This window comes from Centroberyx affinis, unplaced genomic scaffold (genome assembly GCF_046629955.1).
Source record: "Centroberyx affinis isolate AG114_WGS23_722 - 3 ecotype Tasmania unplaced genomic scaffold, CSIRO-AGI_Caff_v1 ptg000431l_1, whole genome shotgun sequence".
Lineage (NCBI taxonomy): Eukaryota > Metazoa > Chordata > Actinopteri > Beryciformes > Berycidae > Centroberyx > Centroberyx affinis.
In genome coordinates, this window is record NW_027279095.1 from 460,967 (window position 1) to 479,231 (window position 18,265).

At 42.1% G+C, this 18,265-nt stretch overlaps 1 protein-coding gene across 1 annotated transcript in view; it reads right to left on the reverse strand.

Moving 5' to 3' along the window:
• Positions 1-658: 658 nt before the first annotated feature.
• mthfd1l (methylenetetrahydrofolate dehydrogenase (NADP+ dependent) 1 like) overlaps positions 659-18,265 on the reverse strand; it is a 45,464-nt gene continuing 27,857 nt past the window's right edge. The window contains exons 22-28 of the mRNA XM_071516778.1: positions 17,562-17,603; positions 14,333-14,436; positions 13,966-14,143; positions 11,292-11,399; positions 11,009-11,161; positions 2,266-2,372; positions 659-1,814 (exon numbers count right to left, since the gene is read on the reverse strand). Of these exons, the coding sequence (XP_071372879.1) occupies positions 2,283-2,372; positions 11,009-11,161; positions 11,292-11,399; positions 13,966-14,143; positions 14,333-14,436; positions 17,562-17,603 (675 nt within the window). The 3' untranslated portion in view covers positions 659-1,814; positions 2,266-2,282. The remainder of the gene's footprint in view (positions 1,815-2,265; positions 2,373-11,008; positions 11,162-11,291; positions 11,400-13,965; positions 14,144-14,332; positions 14,437-17,561; positions 17,604-18,265) is intronic.

Below are 18,265 nucleotides of genomic sequence, written 5' to 3' on the forward strand. Positions count from 1 at the left end.
TTTTCGGCGCATTACATAGCAATGACGAAGCCCCCCTTCAAATCTGTCATCAGCTCAAAACAAGGGGGTTCAGTCACACACACACACACACGCACACACACACACACACACACACACACACACACACACACACAATATACAATTAAAGCACCGCTGTATGAATGAGTGCATTCCTACAACCCCGACTGTAGTTACAGAGCCAGCTCCTGCCTGGTGAACACAGAATAACAGACTTAGCAGGTGTGGAATGCCAGCTATGACAGGCACACACATGTGCACACATGAACGTAGGCTCCATGTAGCAATAGCCCAAACATCCCATAATGACAGATGCTGACACCCTGGGGTGTTGCCGGGTGGGGGGGGGTTCAGGCCCGCTTCCTCCGCAGGGACAAAAGCTGAACTTGGATAGAAAAACAGGGGAAGATGATAAACATTTGAAATTTTTGATCTGTGCGTGTGTGTGTGGGAGAGAGAGAGGGAGGGAGAGAGAGAGAGAGAAAGAGAGAGAGAGACGACTAGGTCTGTGTTGTTTTGGCGTCTCCTGGAGACCCCTGAGACAACAGGAAGAGGAGTGCGCGTGTCCAAACAACAGATGGACTGAACCAGCAGTCACCTGCTGGGTGTGAAAACACAGACACACACTTAGTTTTGGAGTAAATAAAAAGGTTTATTTAAAAGGCACAGACTTTTGATCCCATAGAAACAAAATGCATAATGTACAAGTGTATTATGGTCGGTAAAAGCGTCATTAAAACGTTTTCAGAGCAAATGTTGCTTTTGTTACATCTTGGTTGCAGTTGTATCAGAATGTTTCATTTAGTCTTTGAATTAGATTTCAAAGTGGCTCCGTACATTGAAGCTTTAACTATGGCTACAGTTACACTTCTCATTTCAATGTGATTTTTGTCATCCAATCACACGAGGCTCCATTTAGTGATAGTTCTGGAGGCACAGAAGTTGGATTTTACTCACATTGCTATCAGATCTTTAAAAGTAGATTTGGAAGTGGCCAAGTTCGCACTGTGATGGAAATGTAACAGTAGACTGAATGCAAACCAGCCGCAACATGGATGTGAGCAACATAAAAGGGATGGAGCAGGGAAAAGTAACTTGTATGCAAATTTAAATACAGCCACGGGATACAAATAACATTTTCAGGCCAGTGTGGATGAACTGCTGGGCGATCTCGTAAAATCTGATATTTACGACCAGCTCTCAGAAATGGCTTAGAAATGAGGAGTGTAACTGAAGCTCAGCAGAGCAGCAGCAGAGACAGTTAAACTCCACAAAGTTTCACTTAGGCATTGCAGCATCTTGTACATTCAGCAGGATCCAGTGGGTTAGGACACTAGAAGTTACATAAACACCATAATGGCTATTTGTGCGTATAACAGGAGTTTGGTTCATAAATACATGAGCTGTGCCAGATTCAATTAAAAAGCTTGTTAAGACATGTATATAAAATGCAGCACCGTTATAAGATATTCTCAAGTAACATTAACTTTTTCTTTTCAGATATAAAAGTTAGATTTCTGCCAAACACAACATTAAAGTAAAATTCAAAATGGTTGAAACATAAAGAGAGGTCAAAAGGCATACAGCATGAGTGGGCTACAAGAGGTCTCCTTTGGCTTATCACACAGATGTGCAAACACAGCATAAAGTTAATGCTCCAGTAATCTGGATTTTTACTAGGATTTGTTACTGCTATATGGGAAGAGTCAGGACTACTGGAAAGAACATGGAGCCAGTCCCTGTCAAAGGTACAGGGGATGGATGAGTTGGATGGCACAGACATGCAGCTGAAGAGCCTGAGAAAAAACAAAGGGAAAGATGATTTTTACTCATGCATTTGTGCGTGCATGCGTGTGTGTGTGTGTGTGTGTGTGTGTGTGTGAGGAGAGTGTAGAATCAGCCTTTCAGTCTTGAGCCTCGGCATTGAGTGAATGAAGTAGTAAACTGAACCCATTCAGAGAAAAAAAAAAGAGAGTATTGAATGTATATCAACAAAAAAGGGCATGTACAAGACACACACAGTCCCAACTTATGGGAACTATAAGAATATGGAACAGGAAATACAGAAATGTAACAAATTATGCAGACAATGACTACTTGGAAAGTATGTGTAGAGATATTATGGATGCATTATGGAGTATTTCATGTAACATGTCCCTTCCCTTTGGAGAGACAACGGCTCAGAAAAATGATGAAGCAGAAGCAGCCAGATTGTTGGGGTGCATAGGATAAAACCCATGTGGATACCTTCAGTCAGAGCATGCTCAGAAGAGCCCGGTGATCTCCTCAGTGACGGGGTCAAGGTCGATGTCATAGAAGCAGGGTCGGGTGGGCAGGCCAGGCATGGTGCTCATCTGAGAGAAAAAACAATGAAAGGAGATGGTTAAGTACTGTATTAGGCACACAGGGGTTTAAATATTCTGCCCACGTTGATTTAAAGGAAAAAAATCCACCCTAAAACATGTAGCACTGTTATAAAACAGCTGTTGGTGATGTGCCTTGCATTTCTGGGCCTATTTTGTTGTTGGGTGGTGTATTTATCTTATTCCTGCAGACAACTGACCAAACATAGACAACATGATGTGACATTGACATATTTGTAGCGACAATGGAGTTTGATGGCAAAACATTTTTAATCTATCTAAAACATCAATGGTAAATGTCAGATTTTGGTGTCAGTCCCTCAGAATCAAAGTACAGGTTTCTTTCTAGACTCACTATTTTGCACAGAGGAGGCAGAGATAACAATTTCTCCACTGACAGTAGCCTCAATGGACCATAATGCAATGCAGCCACATGACACATTGCATTTTGAGTAAGGGGAACACACCCCAGTGTTCACAAACTAGTTGGCTAACTAGCTATATTTATATGCCCATAAGCCCACTTTTGATTGAAAGCAACAAGTTCACGTTCCTGCTGTGGCGTTTCTCAAAAGTCATTCTGGGAAATCACTAACTGAAGTAGCACAACAACAAGACAAGAGAGTGGATAGTGGGGAGGGAGTGAGGAAAAGTGGATACAGCAGTATTATAAATTATTAGACTTCATCAGAATAACTCATGGAATGCACTGAACATCACAACATCACAATGATACTAACAATGTAAGTCTATCCACGGGTAGATTTTTCCTTTAATGTGATTTTGACATTGACAATGAACATAAGCAAAACTACTGAGAGATTCCACTAAAGAGGAGGGGTGGAGAAAAGAGGAGCTGACTGAGCATAATCCTTTACTGATGCTCAGAATAACCATTAGGAGAGGCCAATTAAATCACTTGTTTGTCTGAGAGCCATGTGCCTCTCATTAGCATTCTGTTGAAGGACTACTTTGTATGGATGTCTGTGTGTTGGACAAAGGTGAGTGATCAGCGATGCACTGCAAAGGAAAAGATGAATGTTATGAGAGAATAGCGACAGAGGAGAAAGACATTTGACATTGCAGCACATCCAACTCAGTGGGGCTCGGGTTCAGCCGTCTCCTACCAAGCCCAGAACCACACAGCTTAACAGATCCAGTTCCCCACTCAGATCAGTGAGGTTCTACACTCTTAAACTCAGTGAACCGTACTCCTGTCCTTGCAACGCCTTCCCTACCCAAACCCCAGTAAGTCATCGGAGGGGAGTTTACAGTTAGACACACAGATGAATTATGCACATGTGAAGAAAGGACTTTGGTTGGATTTGAGAACCCCAAATATTTATTATATCTCTGTCTATCTGTTCCATTTAATGCTGGACCTGAGAGCAAAACATAGTTGTCATCTGTGGATTCACTCCAAGAAGTCGGCACTCAAAGTACTTTGAGCCAGAAAACTATAAGACAAAATTCCATTCCAATCCATTTCATCCCCTTATAATTCATGAGACCTATAGTAACCAATAGGTGTGCATAATCCCACTGTCCTCGATTCCCCAATTTGATGAGACCTTAACCTAAAGGTCAAAGATGACAAAAGATGAAGCCTCTCTCAGTAAGCAAATCACAATGATCAGGCCTAAATGAAAAACAACCAATATTAACAGCAGCAGCTTTATATTCCTTGTTCGTCTTTGCTTCTTAAGAGTCTCATAAAATAAAATAAAAAAAGCATCACTGAATTTAACAGCAAACCACAAGGTACGATTATAGCCTAGATAATAACTCCAACCTCATATTAAGGCCTTCACCACAACACAGCTGTCCTACAGCAGAAGCTGTACGGTGGACTATGAAATTGAATCCACTAAAACTTAGTATCAAACTCTAGTCAATTACGCACTATAACATCAGCCCTCCTGTGTTAAATGACTATAATCTAGACTCATTTAACTCCATGGCAGACAGATACCATTATAAAAGTCAGAATGATCAATGTGTTGACAACCTCCACTTTAGCAGAGATGACTTCAGCCACAGTCAATGGTTGCTCTGTTCTCATTCTCTTCAAAACATAGATAACAAAAGGCTGCCTCACAGGTAGATTTGAGACGGCAGAGGCAGGGTTGAGAGGTCGCGTAGAGAGGCATTGTGGCAATATTGTCTACCGGACTGATGGGCAGACATAATGATCTGTAGTGGGAAAGATGTTGGAGAAAAAAAGCTCACATGAAATTTTGATTTGGCCAATAAATCGCTGAAAGAAGCATTCAGCATTTATATATGAAATGGTGGAAACTCCTAATATTTCAGTTGGCTGAAATGACAACAACAGAGTGTGTCAAGTCTTGATGAAGATTATCGTAATGATGAAAAATATAGTGGGGATAGAAACTATATTTCAATATATTTGTGATTGCTACAACACAAAGCTTGAAACAAACCTTACTCAGAGATCCTCAGAGTTATTGAATATCATCTCCATTTCTAGAAAGTGTGTGAATCATAGTAATTACCACATTTGTGGAAGACAAGGTTTGTTAATTGGCCTACCAACCCACCACCCCTGCAAAAATGGCTATAAAAAAATATATATTTTCAGTTGTGTTTTCTTGTGCTTAGTTACCTACCAGCCATACACAGAATCTAAACAGAATCTATACTTAGAATCTACAATAAGTTTTCAGGCTACAATTCCCCATTCTATTCTAGTGGTTTTCACTGAATTGGCACGTTTCTTAAGTTTCTGTCCCTTTGTCCAGTCCACTTGTATGTGTGTGTGCGCATGCACATGAGAACCTTGTTAGCATAACTTGTTGATAACCAACTTTTAACTGGGGGAGGCATGTGGGAGTACATTGAGATAGATTGAATAAAATCAACTGACTGGGGGAATTCTCCCTAATGAAGTTTGGGACATAAAAAAGGGAGAGCATGTGAATGGAGACTCACGCGTACGGTCAACGAGACCTTTACAGGGGCGGGCTCTCTCAGAAGGCCGGGTCTCTCTGAATAGCTGGTGGGGCTTGCAGTACAAAACAAGTGCAAATGGCTACAGGCCTACAGAGAAAAAACTCATATGGCATGAACAAAGTTTTACTTCATTCAGTTTATATTCCAAATCTCTTAGTAAACCAATAACTGTGCAACACCAGTGTCTGCTCTACTACAGACAAAGAGAAGGCAATGTTTTGCACAGTCGAACAGATCAAAGATACCTCTGACTCATAAAGCCTTTTTCCTCTCTCAGAACCTGGCCAGATCACCCCATCCAAGCTGAAAACTGAATTATCTCGCTCATTAAAAAGGGAGAGAGATTCTTTGCATGCCTCCCTCCCTCTGACCCAAGGCCAGTTTTATGGGCCCATTAGTGGAAATGAGCATTCATGAGACAGGAGGAAGTGACCAGCCGATTTCCTGTCTGAGGAAAAACAGTTCTGCCAATAAAAGAAGGGACTAAATGAGGGGGACTTGCTTACAAGGACTACCTGACAGAGCGGATGCTAACTGCTCACTCTAGGATGATGCTAACAGAGACTGCTGCTAAATATTCTTACCTGGTCTACCTAAAGCATTAGCCAAGGACGACTCAGACAATTATCACTGCAGGATGCTCTAATGGAATGCATTAAGAATAATGATGATAAGGGAATGACATCATTCCTTCCATCATTCCTCAGTGGTGACATCACCATTATTGTACACTGTTACTGTGATATCACTATGAAACACACTGAAACTGAATTGGGCTTGTGACATCATTCCATTCAATAATGGTAATGGCTTGACATCAACAAAGACTGAGGGCACAAAACCAATAATAGGTGTACTTGTCATAAAAGAACACCAACAGCATCAGTGATGGAACAGTGATGTCAGATTTAAGTGCAACATCCTAATGGAAAATTTATGACAGCAGTGTGGTCATCGATCTTCTCTTCCCTAAAGAGATGCAGGTCTGTGTTGTAGACGGGTTTCTCTGCTACGTCACAGCTGAAGTGCACACACAGACCTGTAAGCTGTATAGCCTACACACTGATAGATTTGATTCTTATGTAAAAATAAACCAGTTTTTGGAGCTACAGTAGAGAAGAGCATCCTAAACCCATTGAGATCCTGCAGATTCCACCTATTTGCCCAAATAAAACTCTGGTGTCGGGTGTGTACACTTCTGTACCCACACTCTAAACACTTGGACACACTATCCTTTGGTATAATGTGATCACACACCAGCCTGGTTGGTAAACATCAGCGTGCTGTGTGCAGTTTACTGACGTCACGTTTTATGATATCTGGGTCTTGAAGTTCAAATACCTCTAGAATTACCTCTCACTGCCAGTTGGAGCAACTACTGTGACACAACAAGGGGGTGCAGAAAAACAAATCAACGTCGAAGGACAATACTGCTCAGGGGCAAGACACCTGAAAAACTGCACTCAAAATGGGGTGCTGCGCATTTGAGTGTCAAATGATGCTAAAATGTCAGTGCAGACAAATGTGATGAGTGTCAAAATGTGGAAAGCAACAATAGATGCGCTGTTCTGCTGGTCCTCCTCGCCAGCCTGAGAACATGTCGACACTCGCAGAACACATAACAGTCGGTGGCTAAAGATGGAAACTCCAATCTGCCAAAAAATTCCCTCCATTATTCCCAAACACAATGCGCCATTGTCGGGGAAAACCCTGGAGGAGACAATGTAGCTGTAACTGCGATTCTGGAGAGGAGTCGGGATTAACAAACAACATAGAATTGCTACAGAACTAGAAAAAACCCCCCAAAAAAACACAAAACAAAAACACCAATTAAGCAAACAGACAAACAAAATACAAATAAATTAAGATTTGGTTTCAATTCTCCAATTTAACCACAGGGTCAAATTAAACAAAATGGGCATTTCAGCTTCAAATCTTAAGCATATTGTAATATTGTAATTCATAAAACTACACCATGTCAGGAAAAAATGCCTGTTCCATTGTTGCAATATTACCACTATTTATGAAATAAAAAAATCTTTTAATACTACACATATTTCAACAAATTGTGGTATAAGATTTCATGGGGAGTCTGGGTGCCATTGCTTTGTTTGTCTTTCAGTCACTGCCACAGTATATGAATCAGTTCTAATTAATGGGCCACAGATTTTGTGCAATGGTCTGAAACACCGGTCAGCTTGTGCTAGATAAGGTCTAGGTCTGGCAATTTCTACTGAGACTGTTTACTCATTATCTACAAGAGTGGATGCACTGCCCCTTGACCCCTCCTACAGTACAATTCCCATTGAGAACCACATACTCTATATACTGAGAGGGGGGCAGAGAGAATAGTCTGAGTCCTTAAATGGCTTTAAATGAACAAGTACAGATTCTGCACAGTCCCATGGTGCATTTGTGGTGATGATGTAATTAGTTCTTTCTGAATATGAGAAGAGGACTGAGGGAGTTGTTCACAGCTAAGGTGTGAAGACTGATAGTTTAACTTAAATTTTAACAATATGTAAGTTAAAATTGAACAATAATATATTCTACTCCCTTGTAATGCTCAATAAAGAACAGATATTATTAATAGAAAATGATTTTCTCAAGTGCTGTGTACCATGATGAGGTTTGATAGTGTACAGGCATAGAAGAGTGACTGATTGACAGAATTTGCCTCTTTATGCCACAGTGCTGTGGCAATAGCACTGAAAACTAGAAAATGTGCTCAGTAGAGCCCAGACCTCCTCTATGTCTGACAACACCCTGCAAGGAATTTATGCACCTTTTGTTGATATGCCATGCCCACCACCACGCCCCCTTTTGGCCAATCGACATGAAAACGTAATCAGTTCTTCCTTGGCCCATAAACTACCTTCATACCAAGTTTTGTGCAAATCCGTACCCAACTTTTTGAGATATCCTGCAAACAGACGGATGGACGGACACACAGACACGGGCGAAAACATGACCTCCTTGGCGGAGGTAATGGTATTACCTTATTTCGCAACCAAAATGCAAGGAAAAAATCTCAATCATATTTGCTAAATTTTTGTCTGATCTAAAGAAGTTGAGTTCTTAGTCATGAGATGATTGTGAAGAATCCTTGGAGAACTGAACACTGGGTGGATATATGCTGGAGTTGGACTGACTGACAGATCTAACATGAGTTGGTCAGGCATGAACTCTGACCTGCATGAGAGCATGCTTCCCTACGGCAGCACTTTGAACTTCACAGTAGCAAGTTGTAAACCAGACCATTACTCTGCATTCTGCGACAGGCAAGGGTCATGTTTAGGGTTCGGATAAAATTTGACTAAAAATATATTAACTACTCATATATCGACAAAAATATTCACAATATAAGCACAGGGACCTCTGCACAAGGTGGCAATGAGATGCAAACTCTTCACAAAGATTCTAGTTAAGATTGTAGTTCAGATGGCCACATACTCTATGTTCATGTGGCAGTATGTACAATTAGACTATGTAAGTTTTCTTTACGCCTCTGCCCCAATGTCACCAAGGCAAACTCTAGTACAATTAACCTAATTGGTGGAAAAAAATGAATTTGATTATGAGGGAAATTCTAAGGCCTACATTGTAAGTACCGGAAGATCTCAAGGACACAAATCTCCCTGGCTTCAGTTGGCACTGGGAGTGGCCTCAGAGTAGAAAACATGACAGCAATTTCACCAAAATAAAGTTAGGTCTACCTTCACATTTACCCTCTCTTCCTTAACCAATCTGGTAAAACATCTACCACTTGTGATCTTGTGGAATATCCAGCCAAGGGGAGAGGTTCTATAAATCTGATCTATTCTGGGTTTAGTGGTGCGGTGGAGGCAGCTCTAACGGGATATGAATTCTACAGAGACCTATTGTTCTGCCTGTGACCCCTCCCTCACATATCTGGAGAATGACATCAGCCCCTTCCTGATTCCTCACCCTGCAAAGACCCTCAACCCCCCCCCCCTCACCGAGCTACTCCTCCTCCTCCTCCTCTCACGCCCAACCGTTCACCGCCTCAGGATTTGTGTTGGTCAGATCTCTTCCTCCTGCTCTTGAGAGTCAGGGTGACCCTCAGGTCATGGTTGCATAAAATGGCAAAATATAAACATATTATCCAATAACAATGGTCGACATGGTCAGAAAGAGAAAGAAAACAACTTTAGGACTTTGAATGAAGGAAATGAATGAATGAAATGGTCACAAACCCTACTTCATCAAGTAAAATCAAATGAATATAAATAGGACTGGTGTTTCAGGTTCATCGGAGAGTAGAAGACAGTTAAATGCTCAGTCCTTTACGTTCCAAAATCCAATCTATGGGCCAGACGGGCAGACGGAGGCCAAGCTAAAGCGAGTTCAAAGAATTCCCAGGAAATTCCCCTTGGGTCAGGAGTCACAGTTCAGGGGTCGTCAACGTGCCGATGGCTCCGCAGGCCACGCCAGATCAAAGGCAGGGGTTGGGAGACTGGAGAGACGCCACGCCGGGCCACCGCCACCCCTTCCCAGCATGCCCGGGGTTTGACACCTCCGCCTCAGCCTATCAAAGCCCGGCCCTCGGGGCACGCTGGTGAAACGGCAGGAGTCAAACGCTCTCAGGAAGCCGCTTCCTTCCTGCCTGGCCCATCATCAGCCGAGCGGCTCCGTCCAGCCCGGCCCGGCTCTACCCGGCACAGTGTTACGGTTATCAGGGATCAGGGCGCGAGCCGTGATTCACGATCCCAATCAGAGAGGGAGTCATGAAAACGAGGGAAGGATGGGCACAGCACCCGCAAGGTCTGATGAGCGTATGTGGGTAGATAAAGCTGTCAAGACCAAGAGAGACGGAAACAAAGACTGTGTGCAAAGCCCCCCCAAAAGACACACTTTAAAACACAACGTTCATATCATATATAAAGAATTTCACACTTGGAGACCCATGTACATAGACACAAACGTATGTACACATACTCGCTTAATCACTGAGGAGACACACACATGTACACACAAAGACAAACACACAAGAACGCATACAAGGGGCTCTCTACACAGAGTCAAAGCAAATATTTTCACAAAGCCTGGTCTTTCATCATCAACACTTCGCCACTCTCCCTGTGGAATCTAAAACGCAACGGTCTCTCGTCCTCAGGCAAAACAGTTGGCCACTAACCCCTTAGGCCGCAGCCTTGTCCACAAATAGAGCCACCCGGCATTAAAAACAGGTTCCAGAGGTGACTTAAGTCCATCTAAAAAATTCAATGGACATGAGAAGAAAATGGATTGTAGGACTTGTAGTTGTATTAAAAGGAGGAGCATTTTGGTGTCGACAGCTCAATTCAGAGTTTACGCGCAGTTATTCCATGAACTCTTGTGCCGTATCCACTTGCATACAGTCCTCACATCTACAGTTCAAAATGAAGGCGTGTAATGCATGTGCTGTACTCCACTGTAGCCTATAGCCTCCACTTTGCCATATACTGTATGTATTTAACAGACAATAATGGCACAAACCATTTAGAAAAAGGCTACAAAATGTCCACTTTTGTTATTACATTTGCGCAGCTGTGTGGATCCATTCACTTTCAAGAAGTCAACTCTAGAACGTGACTTTGAGCCATGAAGGCACGGAGACTCCTGCTGCTCCTGAACTGTTGCAGATTACTTACCGTGCCAACGAGTGGGTAGATGAAGCCGGCGCCGATGCTAGCACGAACATCCCTGATTGGCAGAATGAATCCGGTGGGTGCACCCTTCTTGTCGGGCATGTGGGACAGGGACAGGTGCGTCTTGGCCATGCAGATGGGCAGTGTACCGTAGCCCTGGGTATAGGAACGCAAGAGGAACACACAATGGTTGGTGTGTGTGTGTGTGTGTGAGAGAGTGAGGGAGAAAGAGATAATCTGCATGACTCCCGTGTGTCAGATGTTATTGCAGTAGCAGTGATCTCACCTGTTGGTTGTAGTAATCTATCTTGGCCTTGGCCTCTGGGGACAGCTCAATGTCATCAGCCCCATACACTTTCTGGGCTATCGTCCTGATCTTCTCCACTATGGGCATCTATGGGGAAGGCACAGCACATCAGACACACCATTCAAAAGTGGATTCATGGGAAAAGTAAGATTTAGAGAACAAACAGACATCCTTCTGACATCAGGGTTAAAAAGAGTTCAACAAAGACTGCAAGATCTCCAAGACGTTTGACTCAAAGTCTAACATGTTAAGGTCTCTCTCTCTTAAATCTGTAAGACTAATATTTTTAGAGCTTGGGAATCATAAACACACAGAAACAGTTCAAGCCAGATCAGCTTTAACTTAACTGACTGATTTGGCAGAATAATCTAATTCAGGTGGCTCCTAGTTTGGGCAGGCAGAGTGATTTAACTAAATTTGTTATGACTATACGATCTGCACAGACATTAAAGTCCTCAGACATTCACCTAGGCCAAAACCTATGTGTACACACAAGAACACATGCAAACACACATGCATACATGGGTATGGGCACACACGCACATGACAACTGAGAGCCTTCATCGGAGCATACATACTTTTTATTATGTTTTTATGTCCCAAGGGCCTATAGCCAATTCAATCTTCGTATGCTAAGTGCTAAGAAAAAGTGAATTGTAGGTGCACAGTATTTAAAGACAATGCCTCACTAGTAAGACATGAAAAGTAGAAAAGTCACTAGGCCCATTTTCCAAGGTCGTACATTTAGAAAAGGCCAAACAAAAGCATTACTTGTAAGTAAGAGGATTTCTTTGGTCTTTCCTTCAAAATGCCTTTAAGTCTGTAATGTGATATATTAAGGGACATTCAATCAATCAATATTTCTAGTCCAAATTAGAATGGAGACTATCGTAAAGTGGTAGACATTCCTAATTGAATGTTTTGGGATAACCTTGTTGTGCTGGGCAATGCATGGATCAAAGCAGATGAGATTTGTTCTACTCTATTCTAAGCCGGTGCGGGAGGACCAGGTCGCCTTAGACCGGCACGGTATCCAAGGCTGGGATGTGGTCCCATACCAACAAGAGAGAGAAACGCTTCTCATCCAAACCCAGGTAAACTCCACTCATTTAGCCTCCTTGTTGTCAATCCTTTACCAATAACATATTAAAACACAATGCACCAGTCTGTTCTGCCCCGGTCCAGGATCTCTACCTCTAACATAGTTAACAACCTGCACTTCCTCTTCTACACCGCCTTACACTAAACTAATCACTGGGTGCCATTTCCTTCTATTACAAGTTGACCCATGCCAATGTTACAGATAGATAATAGAATAAATAAACCTCAGTTAAGCAGACAAGCTGAATTATAATAATGGAGTTTGTTGCTGCCGATTCAGTAGCAGGTAATGGACTTGAGGGTTTAGGCTGAGATGGGCTACCCCCACAAGCTGTATGGTGCTTTGAACACTTAGCAAAGCCAATCAATTATTAAGTAGCTTCAGACTTGTTTCTGTCAGAGGAGAGCCCAATTAAGCCTCTCAGAGAAGTGATACAGACCTACGATCATTATCAAAGTCAAAAAACAATTTAATCTGAAGCCAAAGTAAACCTTATCTTAAATCAACACTCTTACTTTGAACAGTTAATAGTTAAGTATGGTCCCTGATGAAACCAGGTTCATTATGGTGCAGTGTTCAGCATTTAAAGACTAAAATACAGATAAAAACTAGAGTAAACATATTTTAAGACATGAGGCCAAAACCTTTTTCTTTGTGCGTGTGTGTGAATGCAGGTGTGTGTCCAGAGTAGTGAAAGTAGTGAAACTAATATTGCTGGATATCATCAGGCAAGGGCCAGTTGGTCTTGTGCCGCTACATACCTCAGCTCTTATTTATAGGCCTCTGGCTCATACAGAGGAACTGGGTGGAGGTGCCTACAACCACACGGCACAGTACATCACAATATACAATTAAAATAAGAAACTGGATATAATTACAAGGAGTTGTTTATTTTAGGAAATCGGATAGATTTTGGGTGCAGGATATCTTGCGCAAAATGCACTTGGAACACCATAATGTACCCAGGTTTTACAATAGATGTATGAAGGTATCATGTATTAATGGCTGAAGTAATCAGTACTTCTGAATGTTTTGTAGTTGCTTAACATCGAGACAACAGTGAGTGTGCTCTGTTTCTATCTCATGTGGATCTCCTACAGGACGCGTGGCTTGGCCTCTTGACCACAGCATTCTGACAACACTCTGTGTATTACAGTGTCTGTTAATAACTGTCAACAAGCCCCAAGCAATTAAGATAACAGGCTAGTGCTACATGATCTTAACACTAACCCAGAAGTTACTTAAGACAAACAGGCATGCTGCTTAATCTTGTTATGACATATTATACAACAAGCAGTTAGGACCAAGTGATCTGATTGGTCAAAATAGGCATCCCAGCCGTGCTTCAAATCAGGAGTATAGCATATATAACCAAGCTGAAATGAGATACGCCTCATCATCCTTCTAGGCTAAATGGTAATAATTGCAATTTCTGTCCTTCCTTTGAAAGGTAGGCCTAGATTTTGTTCGCGACTCATTCTGGGCGTCTGGAGAGGTACTCTGAGTGTCCCATATTCTAAATAAATCTACAGGCAGCCTCTCTGCTCTCACCTCCAGGTTGTACAGGAACTGGAAGTTGCTGGGTCTGCTGGTGGCCTCCTTCACAGCTTGGGCCAGCTCCAGTGAGCCTCGCCCGCCCCGCGCCCAGTGGTGGCAGGGCACGGCGTCAGAGGCCCCGCACTCTTTGGCAATCTGACACACCAGGTCAATCTCTGCCTGGGTGTCTGTCCTGAAGGGTCAACAAAAAGACTTGTGAGCTGTGCTTTATGGCCATCATGACATTAAATTAAGTATTTAGATGAAAGTATGATGGTGCATTTGTGGCCCTTAGAAATGCAACTGTATATGATAGAATAATTGGTGATTCAAGTAGGGTTGTGTGTGTGTGTGCGTGTGTGTGTGTGCGTGTGCGTCTTACTTGAAGACATTGAGAGCTACCACCACTGGTACACCAAACAGGTGTGCTATCTGGATCTGCTTCCTGAGATTGCTATGGCAACCACCTGCCACAAGGCTCAGGTTCTAGAGGAGAGAGAGACAGAGAAGAAACACATTACATTATGAAATTCAGACATTCATTATGAAATTCAGACAGAGCATAAATCACCCCATCAAACAGAATACAGCAGGCTATCCACCAAAACAGGATATTACCGATCATAACAAGCTTGGACAAGGACTGTGTCTGTGTGTGTGTGTGTGTGTGCACGTGAGTAGGGAGAGAGAGAGACAGAGATAGAGAGAGAGAGAACTAGGAGGAGAATATTATAATTGCTATTTTGCTAATATAAAGTCAGGAGATCTGGAAGGCTGCAGTGTCAGTGTCCCGACCTGCCCTGTGACACCAAAGACTCTGAAGTATCTACACTATCAAAGATTTTGTAACTGTTGAAATTCGGGCCTGTGTTGATAGCATTAATATGAAAGAAAATATGCAGCTAATAGGGGTGGAATGATTCATGAAATCCCTGTTCGGTACGTAACTTGATACTGGGGACACAGTTTGGTGCATGTTCAGTACAGCGGGGAAATAGTGTTTGTGACTGCTGGTTGCATTTATTCCTGATAAAATCTCCATTCATTTTCCTTTTAACACATACAAAATAATTCTTCAAGAATAACTTACTGTGTAAACTTCTCCAGCAGTGTGGGGTTTTTTTTTATCTCTAGGGATGCGGTTATGCTTGGCATTTCAATGAGATTTTTGAGATTGGTTGTAAAGATCAGATTTTATGAGTTCAGATCACTATGTCTCTGCCTCCATCGCTTGTATGTACATTGTGGCTGGATTATATCAGACTATGGAGCATTCCAATCACAATGCGCACCTGACCACTTCCATGTACCACTTCCATGTACCACTTCCATGTACCACTTCCATGTACCACTTCCATGTCTGGTTTTCAAGATCCGATAGCAATGTAAGCAAACTCTGACTTTTGTGTGTCCAGATCTGTCACTTGATGCATCCTGGCGTGAAAGGATAGTGAAAGTTGTCAAACAATAAGTAAAGTATAGCCTAAGTAAAGAAATATTCATATTCCCTATGTTCAAGTCAAGCCTTCTCTCACTAAGCTTTGAACACAACCAACAAACGGCTGCTAGCTTCCAGCTACTGCTAAGATAACCTTTCATGGCCAAGTAACATAGAAGCTTGCAGAAATGTATTTTTTTAGTGTTGTATGGCGGGAAAATCACATCAATTCAGTCATGTTGCATGACAGTGTTTCTAGTTTATGAAAATAATAATGACATAACACCCTAACAAAAGAGCTCTTTAGCTTGTTAGTTTTGTATCATTAATCTGCATCTGTGGCTTGGACGGCTCTAAGCTTTGAATGGCTATCAACAAGTAGTTTTAATTTTTCTTTGGTGTGGTATGTTGTTACCACTTGGAATCATGACACTTGGTCTGGTATTGTACCAATAGACAGACTGTGGTATTCTGATAATCCTACTGCACACAGGGTTATTTGTTACTCACTCCCTTCTCGTATATTATGCAAAGATCTGTGGTTATACTCCCAGGCACAGTAATAGTGTATTCTGTAGCTACTCCATGGTTGACCACAGTAATCCAATATTGCGCTGTATGTGCAGCCCCGGGCCCAGAGCAGTAAGGCCATTCAGGGCCCATAAATCCATTTCCCTGGCTCTGTTCTCCCTAGTACTTCTGGTTCTCGTTACAGGCCTCACAATTAACTTACACCGCTTCATTATTTACTCAGCTGAACCTGCCTGAGAGACCAGTGATTCAAGCCAGATATGGACGTGAACCTGGACACACACACATGCACTCACACACACACACACACCAACAGAATCCCACCTCCACTCTACTAAGGCCCACATAACCGGAAACCACATGGCAAAGGTTCTGTTTGGTCTGTTAATCAAATAACTGCTCTTAACCATGTTAGTGGGAGATGTATTTATGCATATATGTGAACATTAGAGGCCAGTGTGAATACAGCTGGAGGCCTGAGGCAGATAGAGTACCATCAGAAACTCCCTTTACGCATCACCCACAAATCTATATAAATGTGTCAAATGACGGCTCCGCTCCAAAGCTTTTCCTGGCCCCAACTGTACATACTTGGCCTGAAGGATAAACCTCAGATAAAGGATACGATGAGCAACACACAATATGGTGAGTGCTTTATTGCTCCAACAGCCAAGTGTAAATCTCTCCATGCTACTCAGACCTGTCCTGATCTTTCACAGCTTTAAAAGAAGGGCGAGGCTGTGAGAGGTTAGGGCCTAAGAGGTTACCCATGATGAAGGCCTTAACTATGCTACACTAACTCAGTCTTAACTCCTACTGGCCCAAGAGGGTACTGTATCGCCACCTATGGTCAAGGCTGTGTATGACTTCCAACAGTTCAGTCAATAAAACAACACATATGCACTCAAACAAACATAGTTTCACGTTGATCAATCATGAGCACATGATTGTTTTATAATTGGAGTCTTGCATGAACCAATAGCCACCTTTCCACTGAGGGCCAAACCTGGTGCTTGAACTTAGGTCGTTTTCATTTTAGGTACGATTGCGTCGTACCGTGCCCGAGTACGATTGCCCCCCCTCTCCACTCCCCCGCCGCTCAGCTTTCACATTAGTAATGTTGTTCCGTACTCGAGTACACTTACGTATCTACACACTCCGATACAGTAGGTGGCGGTATGCACCTAGTTGGTTTGCGATCCGCCAATAAACACAAAGAAGAAGAAGCAGAGTACACTTGGTAAGTACAACTAATGTTAACGATTATACGGTACATTTGACAGCAGCGTTGTCTGCCATGTTTGATGACAAGCAGTCGTGTAAGTTAGTTGTCATGGTTATGCAGGGAGCAAGTTGCTCAGTGGAAACACTTTAACAAGTTTAGCCCAGTGCTTAAGTTCCAGGCTAGAGTTCCTGGACCAAAGTTCTTGGGCTTTTGGCCTTCAGTGGAAAGGGGGCTAATGAGTTTAAATGGCCCTAGTATGACTGGAACCATCCTGACCTTTCCAACTAAATGTAATTAATGAGCCAATTATTATAACCCGGTTGGAAGTGAAGCCATTGTGATGTTTGTGCTCATTCTTCTCAGCAGAATAAAAGGAGTAACAAGTAAAAATGAAAATACATTTTTTTTGTCTCATACCTCATCAATGTACTCTCTGGGAAGAGGTGCGCCTGCCGAGACCTAAAAACACACAAAGTACACATAAACACATAATCACATCATATTCAAGGATCTCATTTCTTTTATTTTATCTGCCCAAGTTTTTTTGTTTCTTTGGACACATTCATTTGTAATGGAGAGATTCTGTTTTCTTGCCTTGTTCCCATTTTTTTCTTTTTTTTTTTCTTTTTTTTTTATATGGTCCAGATCACATGCCTGTACACGAGATATTGCTGTTCATTTCTGGCATTCATTTCACTGAATGGGACACGGACCAGCAAATACCAGGGAATTCTAAGCAGGTGTATACAGTTGTTTTTGTGGTATTCTAGGAGGTGGATCATTCAAGATAAACATTTACTTGATAGAGGAATGCACAAAGTTCTGTGAGTTTACTGATTAAACTGGAACATTTAGCCACAGCCATCAGCCCATAGATGCCCTTCTGCATGTTTGCACAGGTGCGTATTGGTATATTTTGTGCACTATTCTCAATAATCTATTAAGAATATAATAATAATAATAAAACTTTATTTATATAGCACTTTTCTTAACAAAGTTACAAAGTGCTTAACAAAAAGAATAAATAAAAAACAACAATTAAAACCAAAAGAAAAACAAACAGAGATCATGAAACAGAGGGGAATAAAATGAAGTTACCCAAAAATATAGAGTGTCAAAAG